Source organism: Bison bison, unplaced genomic scaffold (genome assembly GCF_000754665.1).
Source record: "Bison bison bison isolate TAMUID 2011002044 unplaced genomic scaffold, Bison_UMD1.0 scf7180017864228, whole genome shotgun sequence".
Lineage (NCBI taxonomy): Eukaryota > Metazoa > Chordata > Mammalia > Artiodactyla > Bovidae > Bison > Bison bison.
This window is the reverse complement of record NW_011494800.1, coordinates 6,050,542-6,063,775: the sequence shown is the minus strand read 5'-3', so window position 1 is coordinate 6,063,775 and position 13,234 is coordinate 6,050,542. Positions and strand designations below refer to the sequence as shown.

At 38.4% G+C, this 13,234-nt stretch overlaps 1 protein-coding gene across 5 annotated transcripts in view; it reads left to right on the top strand.

Annotated features, from left to right (window-relative positions):
• HELQ (helicase, POLQ-like) overlaps positions 1-13,234 on the top strand; it is a 41,161-nt gene that overhangs the window by 8,327 nt on the left and 19,600 nt on the right. For 4 of the 5 annotated variants that reach the window (XM_010845956.1, XM_010845957.1, XM_010845955.1 and 1 more), the window contains 4 exons: positions 1,438-1,535; positions 2,689-2,787; positions 4,372-4,517; positions 10,123-10,362. In XM_010845956.1, the coding sequence (XP_010844258.1) occupies positions 1,438-1,535; positions 2,689-2,787; positions 4,372-4,517; positions 10,123-10,362 (583 nt within the window). Of the gene's footprint in view, positions 1-1,437; positions 1,549-2,688; positions 2,788-4,371; positions 4,518-10,122; positions 10,363-13,234 lie in introns of all 5 variants that reach the window. The other variant, XM_010845958.1, reaches the window with a different exon arrangement.

Here is a 13,234-nt window from a genome sequence, read left to right as displayed (position 1 = left end):
GAACAGATAATAAGCAGATAAACAAGAAAACAGTGTGTCAGATAGTGACAAAATATAAAGCAGAGGAAGAAAGGAGAATGATCATCTACTTGTCACATCCAGTGTACACTGATAGTTCTTGTCTTAATTTCTTTTCAGTCTTTGAGTATTCATCATTCTTTTTTCCTTTGGGTGCTGAAACACCATTCTCTCTTCGTTTCCCTATTGTCTTTCTGTAAGACCAATCATGTGTTAACACTGAGAGGTAGAACAGCGTAATGGCTAAGGGCAGACTCTGCAGCTGGATTCAAATCCTAGCTCACTTTAACTTTGTATGTGACCTTGGGCAGGTACAGTATATAGTATAGTAACTGTGCCTCTTTTTCCTTGTGCATCAAAAATGGAGGATAGTAATAGAACCTTTCTCACTGACTTGCTGTGGAGACAGTGTGAGTCAGTCTTTGTAAAGCATCTCGCATAGTACCTGCACATAATGGACATGTGTTTGCTATACACTTATGTACACTGCTGCTATGTACTTATGTGTATACTTATGTACACTGCTGCTGTGTACTTATGTGTATACTATGTACACTGCTGCTGTGTACTTATGTGTATACTATGTACACTGCTGCTGGGTACTGACATGAATACTTATGTATACTGCTGCTGTGTACTTATGTACACTACTACTCTGTACTTATGTGTATACTTATGTACACTGCTGCTGTATACTTATGTACACTGATGCTGTGTACTTACATGTATACTTATGTACACTGCTGCTATATACTTATTTATGTAAGTATACTGATACATATTTATGTGTCTTTCTGTCACCAATGCCTTGCACTTAATAGATATTTGAACAAAAGGGCTCTCTTCAGTTTCTCCTTTTGTTCTCCTTTGTGACACTACTTGCTAAGTGTGTTCATTGTATACATTGGTGTTACCATAGATTCATCCCTTGTTTCCTTCTTCATACAGTTTCTGCTAATTCTCATCCATACTCATGACTTCAAAGTCTTCCTGTGTTCTGATGGCTCCCAATTTGTGTGACCAGCTTATACCTCTCTTCTGAGTAATATCATCTGCCAGATTAATCGTCTGGTTTTATAGAGTTGATTGTTGAACAACACAAGTTTGAATTGCATGGGTTCACTTGTAAGTGGGTTTTTTCAGTAATAAGTGCTGCAGTACCACAGGACCTGTGGTTGGTTGAATCCAGAAATGCAGAACTGAAGATAAGGAAGGCCGGGTACAGGTTTTACATGGATTTTCAACTGTACAGAGGGGTGGTATCCCTAACCCTCATTTAGTTCACGGTCAACTGTTTGTCTTACCTGCCCCCTCTTTCGCACATCACTCTGGAAAAATTACAAACATAAAAAGGTTGCTAAAATTACTGTTATGATATACTAAATAACACATTTTTCTCAATACTTTTTTTTTTTTTAGAAACGACTCAAATTATTGGTATGAGTGCAACGTTAAACAATGTTGAAGACCTACAAAAGTTCCTGCAAGCAGAATATTACACCAGTCAGTTTAGACCCGTATGTACCTAAGGTTTGATTTGTTATCTGTCATTTTTGCTACATATCATATTTGTAGCAAACATACTATATAAAAATTCTGAGAATGATGAAGGCGCATAATGCCACTCACTGTGTCTAAATGCTAACAAGTCTGTATGGAGGGAGCATACACTGTAGGGTCAGGGAGCTTGGCCAAGATGGGTGCCTAGCTCACGGACCTTCAGTGAATAGTTACTGAATGAAAATTTTCAGACCCATTCTGCTTTTCCACTTTATATTCTGTAAGGTAAATTTTTTCATCTGGTAAGAATTTAGTGATTCACGTTTTGAGTTATTAACACATAAAAAAGTTTATCTTAAAAATTAAAAGTTTTGATAGTTATAATGCTTTTTTAAAATAAATTAAGACCTCACATGGATATAAATTCCCCAATAACAGTATTCCCAAAAGGCTTGAAGAAAATAAGTACATGTTATTCATAGTTATTTGAAAGAAGCTTATAATGTACATGTACTCCGTAGTCTCTGTGTCTCAATAGGTTTTCAGAAAATAATTGTTTAAAATCACAAAATTTTATCTTTATATTTGGTGTTTTTACATTTGCACCAAATGTGAGAATTTTCACGAGATAGTTCCTGACCTTAGTTGTCAAGTTAGATGGCGTTCTGTGGGTGGCTGTGTGGTACAGCGGATAGTACACTGAGCTTCTCAATGCTATTTTTTTAAAAATTCAGTAAGCTCTATTTACAAACTTCTTTTGTCTACAGATACTTAAGTTGAAAATAATTTGGTGGTATTCACATTAAAACTGGTGACTAATAAAGTTTTAAATCTGGAGGAGTAACACAAATAACTCCTTAATAAAAGATAAGAGTGTGAATACTTGGCTCACCTTTACTTCCTCTTGTGACAAATACAAGTGTCTGATTTTCCTTTTAGATATGTGGCTATTTAATTCAAAAGTATTTCCTCAAGGATAGTAATCCCTATTTTGATTTAAAAGGAAAAAGAAACTTAAATGGGAAAGAAATAAATTTAAGTTGAAGCATTCTGCATACCTTAGGAAAGCTAAACTTTTTGTACTGTTTTATAACATATTTTACAAAATTTGAAACTCTAGAAAAAGGAATTTGTATATGATATTAATTGCAAATGTCCTTTTAATTCAAGGTTGAATTAAAAGAATATCTGAAAATAAATGACACAATATATGAAGTTGACAGCAGAGCTGAGAATGGCATGACTTTTTCACGCCTCCTTAATTACAAGGTAACCTTGATAATCCCTGATGGTGAGGTTCCTAGACTTTGTGCCCAGCTGCCCTGGCACACCACAAGGAGTCACATGGGTACCATGGAAAAGTTTAGGTATTTCAGAGAAAAAAAGCTGATGCTGGACATCTGTTGGACACCATACAAATGACTGGTTCAAGACAGTTTCCAATGTCAATATTAGATCATACTACATTCCTCCCTAGGATAGTATATCTTTGTGAAGTTGGTGACTTTTTTTTTCTTTTTTTTTTTTTTTGCACTTACTGTAAGCAAATACCATGTGAAAATCAATATGGAACAGGAAATGAGGGTTTCATGGTTTGAAAGACTGCAGGGCCCAGGTGTGCATACTTCTCATTTAGTAGGTTATGATAGTTATTTAAGAATGAAATGAAAATTTTTTTTTCAACTGACATTTGTTGTTATTCAGATGTCTACTTATTTGTGAAGAAATGCATACTTGTTGTTTGGACCTGACTACCTAATAATCAAACTGTTAGGTACTTCTTTTGACCTTGGGGCTCCATGGACCAAGAAAGCTTGGAGACCTTTCCCATAAATGTTTATTCATTCAGCAGCAACAGTAATACAAGAAGAAATATTTGTGGGCTCTATAGCTCAGATATTGGCGTATGAAAATATGGATGTCTACTGTGCTAATGTCTACTGTGCTAATGTTCTGTGGTTTTCATGGAGGACATTTAAAAGGGGAGAAAGAAATTTTACATCAGTTTTATTATTCCATGAAGGTATATTGGGCTTCCCTGGTGGCTTAGTGGTAAAGAATCCACCTGCCAATGCAGGAGACAGGGGTTTGATCCCTGGGTCAGGAAGACCCCCTGGAGAAAGAAATGGCAACCCACTCCAGTATTCTTGCCTGGGAAATCCCATGGACACAGGACCCTGGCGGGCTACAGCCCATGGGGTTGCAAAAGAGTCAGACACGACTGAGCAACTAAACAATAACATAAAGGAATATTATAATTATAATAATTAGGTATATTAGGTATAAAGGTATAATTATAATAATATATATTATTCTAAATCTGTATCTTAATTAGTTTTCAGTAAAGTAAAGTTAAATAAAGTGAGGAGATTTTAAATAACTTTACATTTTTCTTTGTTCTTTGAGTTATTTATGTCTGTTTGATAAATATATTTTGTATTTCTGAAAACATATCCTATGGTATGATTGAATATGTTTTTGAAAACCGTTAGCAATAGCAAGAGGTTTAACTTATTTATGCAGTTCTTTGACTATTATTAGGATCAATTTGTGTTTCTCTCTGTGGACTTTTTCTGCTTTGGTGAAGATGGGCGGGCCATAGAGTTATTAATACAATTTATTATTTTCACTTCCTTTATTTAAAATTAAATGCACCTAACAAAACCCTAATAACAAAAGTGGGACTTAACATTTTGCTCTGTAATATAAGTTGCATCTTTTTTAAAAAATGGTCATATTTATTAAATGAGAAGTTCAAAGTTATGGTTGATTTACTTACCTTTCAGAGCACACTGGTAAAGTGAAAGGCTTTCATGGTTGCTAACTACCTTGTTCCTAAATCTTGTTGTGCAGTATTCCGATACTCTGAAAAAGATGGATCCTGATCACTTGGTAGCACTGGTGACAGAAGTTATTCCCAGTTATTCCTGCTTAGTTTTTTGTCCCACTAAGAAGAACTGTGAAAACGTAGCAGAAATGATATGCAAAAGTTTAAGCAAGTATGTTAATGTTTTTAAAATATTCTGTTTCATTTTTATCATGATCTACATGCCTGTATTCTGTTTGTTTAACTAGCACTGATTACTTTTTGCAGACATTATGCTAAGTTATTATACTAGATTCTAAAGGTCCTGGCCTTGAGGGAAAAGAGCTGAACTGTGAAATTCACAGATGTGAAATGGCCAGAGAAAAAGTCTAAGGCTACATGTAGAGAATGCTGACTAATACAGCAGCTTGGCTCCACAGTGAGTCACCTTGAGGCCTTTTTAAAATCTCAGCGCCCAAGCTACCTCCAAGACAAATCAGAATATTTGGGAGTGGGACCTAGGTACTACTCTTCTGTAAAGCTTCTAAGCAAGTGCAACATACAGCTGAGGTCAACCCCTGCTTGGCCTATGTCATCAGAGGACTAATCAATAATCACTGTAGGGATGAAGGCCTGTGTGATCAGTGTTACAGTCACTCAGTCGTGTCTGACTCTTTGCGACCCCATGGTCTGTCCATGGAATTCAAGCCAGAATACTGGAGTGGGTTGCCATTCCCTTCTCCAGGGGATCTTCCCAACCCAGGGATCAAACCCAGGTCTCCTGCATTGCAGGCAGATTCTTTACCATCTGAGCTACCAGGGAAGCCCCATGTGATCAGAGGACTAATCAGTAATCACTGTAGGGATGAAGGGCTATGTGATCAGAGGACTTACCAGTGTAGGGATTAATCGTATCTTTAGCTTAACTTTCTCTGTAATTAAATACTGTAGCCTTTGTTTTCTTAGTAAGCTTCACACTTGGATTGTGTGGACATTGGAATTGAATTTGCTAAATAATAAAGAAATGTACTGCTTTGTAATTGTATAATATCTTAGCATTGACTCTGTTATAGAGGTAAGTATAAAATGACCTTAAGTATGAGCAGTTTTAGTTTTTTCTGTACCTTTTTGTCCCACGTGTTGTTTTAGCATATTTTTCAGATTTCTTATGGGCCCCTGAGCTGGTGCTATGTGACTACACACAGATCAGTACCCTGGATTCTCACCCAGCCCTCCTCCACTTGCCCCCACAATCCCAATGTCGTGGATTGGCCTAATACAGAGTTAAACTCATTGGCTAGCACAAAGATGCCGATGTTTGGGATAAAGTCAAGGAGTGTTTCCCATTTCAGTAACAGAGTCTGACTTTAAAATGATGATGTAGAGTATAAAAACCTAAGGAAATTAAATTATCATTGAAGGATGCTCAGTGAGTCATTTGTTTTCTTAGAATAAGGTAATATAGTCCTGACTAAGTGATGGAGAAATTTAAAGACAGACTTTTGACTGTGTGAAATGAGATTAATTGTTGGTCAAATCATACCCTTGACTTATTTTGCTTTTCGGGGATAATAGTTTATTTGGGTCGTAAATGTTGATGTTTAATATTGACATACTGATTTGGTTCCCCGAAACCTTTAGTTAGTGAATTGTGATGGACCCTTGATACTTTTGTAAAGAGATAGGACTTAACTCTTTCTGAAGGAAAATTTCCTCTAAAATACATTTTCCATATTACTTGCTGCTTTCTTAAGGTAAATGTCCTGAGTATACTCAGCAGAGGCCACAGGACTGGAAAAGGCCAGTTTTCATTCTAGTCCCAAAAAAGGGCACTGCCAAAGAATGCTCAAACTACTGCACATAGCACTCATTTCACATGCTAGCAAAATAATGCTCAAAATCCTTAGAAAATTCCAGAAAAATACCTACTTCTGCTTCATTGACTACACTAAAGCCTTTAACTGTATAGATCACAACAAACTGTGGGAAATTCTTAAGGAGATGGGAATACCACCTTACCTGCTTCCTGAGAAATCTGTATGCACATCAAGAAGCAACAGTTAGAACTGGACATGGAACAACGGCCTGGTTCAAAATTGGGAAAGAAGTACATTAAGGCTGTATATTATCACCCTGCTTATTTAACATCTATGCAGAGTACATCATGAGAAACGCTGGGCTAGATGAAGCACAAGCTGGAATCAAGATTGCCGGGAGAAATATCAATAACCTCAGATATGCAGATGACACCACCCTTATGGCAGAAAGTGAAGAGGAATTAAAGAGCCTCTTGATGAAGGTGAAAGAGGAGAGTGAAAAAGCTGGCTTAAAACTCAACATTTTAAAAATGAAGATCATGCCATCTAGTCTCATCACTTCATGGAAAATAAATGGGGAAAGAATGGAAACAGTGACAGACTTTATTTTCTTGGGCTGCAGAATCACTGTGGATGGTGACTGCAGCCTTGAAATGAAAAGATACTCCTTGGAAGAAAAGCAATGATAAATCTAGACAGCATAATAAAAAGCAGAGAAATTGCTTTGCCTACAAAGGTCCATATAGTGCTGTGGTTTTTCCATTAGTCATGTATGGATGTGAGCTGGACCATTAAGAAGGCTAAGCGCCGAAGAATTGATGCCTTTGAACTGTGGTGCTGGAGAAGACTCTTGAGATTCTCTTGGACTGCAAGGAGATCAAACCAGTCAATCCTAAAGGAAATCAACTCAGAATGTTCATTGGAAGGACTGATGCTGAAGCTGAAGCTCCAGTACTTTGGCCACCTGATCCAAAAAGCCAACCCATTGGAAAAGACCCTGATGCTGGGAAAGATTGAAGACAAGAGGAGAAGGGGACAACAGAGGACGAGATGATTGGATGGCATCATTGACTCAATGGATGTGAGTTTGAACAAGCTGTTGGAGTTGGTGAAGAACAGGGAAGCCTGGCGTTCTGCAGTCCATGGGTCGCAAAGTCAGACACGACTGCGCAACTGAACAACAAACAATAACATAGTTTAGCTCCCATCTTGGTGGCTGTTAACTAAAATGTTGTCATATTTAGAGCATACTTTTTTCTGTTTTTCTGTAATTTATACATAGATGAATATAATCTAGGGCTAAATGGTTTCTGATCTCAGTAGTATCTTCGAAAGATAATTTCTTGGAAGTCATGGAGTATCAGGCCCTTAATTATTTGCCTCCTAATCATAACTTTCACAGGACGCAGGTACAGTGCAATCTCCTAGAATATGCTTATTATGTGTGTTTAAGTGCAAAGACTAAAGCAGAGTTTTTCCCAAGTGATTGTGTCAACCTCAAGGAAAATTATATTTTTTATGGCTGTTAGTGCTTTGGACTTCTAAGTCAAGAATGTCTTTTAAACACTATTTCCTGACAACGGCCAAAGCTCTGATTGTATTACTTTCCCTAAAAGTCTCCCTAATCGTGATACCACTGTGCTTCTTAGCCTAGATTCATGCTAAAATCGGACCCAGTTTAGTTTTTCACCTTTATTTCTTCTACTCTTTATCCACCCTGCACATCATCCAGTTGAACTTCTTGTCTTCTTTTATTCATTTATTTCTGGTTGTGCTGGGCCTTTGTTGCAGGCTTTCTCTGGTTGCAGCGAGCAGGAGCTACTCTTGGTTGTGGTGCTCAGGCTTCTCATTGCAGTGGTTTCTCTTGCTGCAGATCATGGGCTCTAAAGCTCAGTAGTTGTGGCGTACAGGCGTAGTTGCTCCACAGCGTATGGAATCTTCCCTAGCCAGGGATTGAACCCATGTCCCCTGCATTGGCAGGCAGATTCTTAGCCACAGAACCACCAGGGCCGTCCCTACTTGTCTTCTTTGTTTATGTTTTGAACCACTCATTTCCATGCCTGCGATCATGCTTTACCTTCTGCCAATAATGTACTTCCCCACCCCCTCACCGTGAAAGAGTTAACCTAGGCAGGTTGATAAGGAGTCCAAGCCGAAGGCCCCTTTAAGGAGGAGGTCAGCATTCTTTCTTTTTCGCATTCTTTTGACGTAGACAAATAGTCCTTGTAGGCATCAGAATCTCTTGTTCAAGGACATGCCTTTTTTTGAGCTTTGGATGTATGCTGTGGGAGAAGGTCTGGGTAAAAACTTCCACAGCCTTGAGCTCTGGGTTAACCTGTTCCTTCTGGCTAATCTCGTGTTGATGTCATCCCAGGGTGTATGTTACGGGAAAGGGTCTGGGCAAAATTCTCACAGCCTTGAAGTATTTTTTATCTATTTTCAGAAGCTAGGTGAGCAGTGTATAAGGCCCCACTTAAATTAGTGAGGCGGGTACTCTCCTGCCGTCTTCTGATGTCTTTGTCAGAAGCTTTTTCTGTCACTTTCACTTTAAATAAAATCTGCACAAAGCTGCGAGTGACTGAGACTGTCTTTGGTTCTGGAGTTAAATCTTCCTCTTCGGAGATGATGAATCTGGCGGTACTGTTTACTTCTTGCTTAGCTATCAACTGCCACCTCTAACCTGTTCTTCAGCACCCAGCTCACTTCTCAACTACCCCCCACAAAACCCTTCTCCATAGATCCATGTCTTATCTGGTCATTTACAAATAATGTCTCCCTTCTCTTAAAGTATAGGGTAATTGTCCTTAAGACTTAATTCCTTGAGAAGAATTTGTCCCTTTCAGGACCTCAAACTCTTGACTGGAAAATAGTAATATAAAGTCAATAGCTCCCTACCCAGCTGTCACTTGGTTCTTACACTGTTGACTCTCAACCACTTTCTGCCCCATTCTTCATTGTCTCCTTGCCACCCATTTCTCAGCTTCTTATGAAATTACTGAACTTGTGCATTTAGCACCAGCCAGAGCTGTCTGTGCTTTCCATGAAGCTTGCTGCAACAAGGGCTGCGTGTATTATATTTATATCTTAGACACTATTTTTTGGGTTTCCCAGGTGGTTCTAGTGGTAAAGAACACAGCTGCCAAAGCAGGAGACGTAAAAGAACACGGGTTCGATCCCTGGGTAGGGAAGATCCCCTGGAGGAGGGCATGACAACACACCCAAGTATTCTTGCCCAGAGAATCCCATGGACAGAGGAAACTGGCGGGCTACGGTCCATAGGGTCGCAGAGAGCTGGACATGACTGAAGCGACTTAGCACGCACACAGGCTGTGTTTGTTTGTGACTGGTGTTCAGAAGTTGTTGCTTTACAGTCAATTAGGAGTTAGTTGTACTTAGTCTTTCCTTTTTTTCTTTTCTAGAAAGGAATTGACAAAAATAGGTGCTTCTAGGTAAGGAGACATTGTAGGATATTACTGAGGCTTCTGAAGTGCTAATATTTAGACAGTGTTTTACATATAATTCATATGCTTTAATAGTACATATAATTTTTATCTTCAGAGAAGAAAATGTATGACAAAGCAGTTCATCTTCACTGAAGATGCATTTTCTTGTGAAAAAAAAATTATAACTTCTAGAGCAGGTGTTTGAACCCAGCATTCATGAATTCATAGGAAGTACAGGATTGAACCTCAGGAAGTACAGAAACCCTCTGAAATTATATGCAAAGTGTTGTATTAATGTGAATATCTGTTTTTTCCCTTAGCTTTAAGCAGATTTTCATAGGACTTTGTGATCCCCAAATAGGCTGAGAGAAACTGCCTGTTAACAAAATTGGAATTACAATTCTAAGAACGTTTTATGTACTTAGGTCTAAAAGTAACACGATTTTAAAAGGAGAATGTTTGCATGTAGCTACTAAAGTTAAAATGGTAGGTGCTCCTTCCCTATAAGATCAAGGGTTCCAACAGATCTTTTCCCTAGGGAATATCTGAAGCACAAAGAGAAAGAAAAACAGGAGGTGATTCAGAACTTGAAGAATGTCAGCGGTGGCAACCTGTGTCGCGTGTTAAGGCACACCATCCCGTTTGGAGTTGCTTATCACCACAGTGGCTTAACCAGCGATGAAAGGAAGCTCTTGGAGGAGGCCTACTCCACAGGGGTCCTCTGCCTGTTCACCTGCACATGCACCCTCGCAGCAGGTGTTAACCTACCAGCGAGAAGGTAAGATACAAGTCAATGTCGCTCAGGCTCCAAACTTTTCAGTCCCAGCTTGCCAGCAGGTTTGTTTTTTTTTTAATTGTTTTATTCTTTCTCAGTAATGAATGTAGATTTATCAAATGTTTTTTTCAGTGTTTGCTGAGTTGATTGTTTGGTTTATTTCCTTTAATATCTTAGTGAAAAATGGCATTAGTAGATCTCTCTCTCTTTTCAAATTTATATTTGTATATAATATAAAATTAAATTTATATTTATATATCTGGTTTTAGTTGCCCCTCATGGCCTCTTTGTTGCAGCACGTGGGCTTCTCTCTAGTTGTGAGCAGGTTTAGTTGCCCCACGGCAGGTGGGATCTTAGTTCTCCAGCCAGGGTTCCAACCTGTGTCCCCTGCATTGGAAGACAGATTCTTAACCACTGGACCACCAGGGAATTCCCTTAGTACATCTCTTGCTAGTATTATTGCTTCTTTCTTTAGTCCTCTCCTTATCTGGTTTTGATATTAGGGTTTATTATTCTAGTTATGTAGAAACAGTTGGCAAGCTTTTGACCATTTTCTTTTTTAATCTGAAAGAGTTTATTTAATATAGAGATTTCCTTGACACCTTAGAGAACTCATCTATGAAGACTTTTGAGTCTATTAATAGTATCTTTTTTTTTTTTTTTTTCAGAGTAGATCCTTGGAGAAGGCAATGGCAACCCACTCCAGTACTCTTGCCTGGAAAATCCCATGGGCGGAGGAGCCTAGTAGGCTGCAGTCCATGGGGTAGCTAAGAGCCAGACACGACTAAGCAACTTCACTTTCATGTATTGGAGAAGGAAATGGCAACCCACTCCAGTGTTCTTGCCTGGAGAATCCCAGGGACGGGGGAGTCTGGTGGGTTGCTGTCTATGGGGTCCCACAGAGTCGGACACGACTGAAGCGACTTAGCAGCAGCAGCAGCAGCAGATCCTTGTTTACCTTCTTAGTTATTACCAAAGCTGTGGCCCTGTGGAGCTGATTTCCACTCTTAGTTAATGATGATGCTAAAATTTGTAACTTTTTTTTTTTTCCCAAATAAATGGTCAATTTTTATGAATCATCCAAGAGCTTTAAACTATATATTTTATGTTGGGTGTGCACTTTTATGTATCTCAATGAGATCCCAGTTATTAGTCATGTTATCAGCTCCTCTGTTTTCTCTGTGATTCTTTGATCTATCAGTTCCAGAGACATATGTTAGTTTTCTACTGTAATTATGGAGTTATCAACTTCTCCTCTTTACATTTTTACAATTTTTTGCTTTGTATTTTACAACTATTTAGGTATATAAAAGTTTACTCCAAATATCCTATGGCTGAATTACACCTTTTATCAGTAGAATAAGTTCTTGTTTTCCTCAGAATGACTTTATTTTGAACACTAGAACTATATTTTTTTTGCCAACTATATCTTTTTCTATTCTTTTGTTTTCAAACTCTGTCACCTAGGAAGTATTCCATTTTTTCAAACAATTGTTGAAATAAAAAAAGGAAGTTACATATTTTATTTCTCTTGTTAGCAATGGTTACTCTTAAAAATTTAACAGTGGTAATCAAATGTGTTTTCTATGATTTTAGAATTGATAACTGTATCCTCTGCTCAACATTACAAGAGTCTTAGCATTTGTATATTTTTTCTACTCTGTCTTGTGTATTGTTGCGGTTACCTAAAATGTTAGGTCTGTATTTTTAATTTTCTCTCATTTAAAAAAAAATTTATTTATCTTTAATTGAAGGACAATTGCGTTACAGTGTTGTGTTGATTTCTACCAAACAACTTCCCTCATCTTATAATCAATAATTATTTAAACTTACCAATAAATCATACTTGTGTGGGTTTTTTGTTTTGTTTTGCCTACCACTGCCCCTTGTATCCAACATCTTCCTTCTGTGATCCATTTTTTATTTTGCCATCCTTGGGTAATTCTTTTTAGATGATGCATTGAAAATAAAAATTTTTGAACCTTTGCATAGTTGAAGCTATCTTTAGTTTAGCCTCACAGTTGAACACCTCGAAGCAAACAGAATTCTAGGTTCAGTGTTTTCCCTTAGGAGCCTTTGTAGTATTCTTCTATGTCTTGAAGGAACTAGTGGTGGACATTTTCGTTTTTACGTAGGCTTGCAACTTTCCCTCTCCAGAAGCTTGTAGGCTTTTCTCTTTAACCTCAGTTCAGTTCAGTTCCTCAGTCGTGTCCATGAACTGCAACATACCAGGCCTCCCTGTCCATCACCAACTCCTGGAATCCACCCAAACCCATGTCCACTGAGTCAGTGATGCCATCCAACCATCTCATCCTCTGTCGTCCCCCTTTCCTCCTGCCCTTAATCTTTCCCAGCATCAGGGTCTTTCCAAATGAGTCAGCTCTTCGCATCAGGTGGCCAAAGTATTGGAGTTTCAGCTTCAACATCAGTCCTTCCAATGAACACCCAGGACTGATCTCCTTTAGGATGGGCTGGTTGGATCTCCTTGCAGTCCAAGGGACTCTCAAGAGTCTTCTCCAACACCACAGTTCAAAAGCATCAATTCTTCGGTTCTCAGCTTCCTTTATAGTCCAACTCTCCCATCCATACATGACCACTGCAAAAATCTTGACTAGATGGACCTTTGCTGGCAAAGTAATGTCTCTGCTTTTTAACATGCTGTCTAGGTTGGTCATAACTTTCCTTCCAAGGAATAAGCGTCTTTTAATTTCATGGCTGCAATCACCATCTGCACTGATTTTGGAGCCCAAAAAAATAAAGTCAACCACTGTTTCCACTGTTTCCCTATCTATTTGCCATGAAGTGATGGGACTGGATGCCATGATCTTAGTTTTCTGAATGTTGGGCTTTAAGCCAACTTTTTCACTCTCTTCTT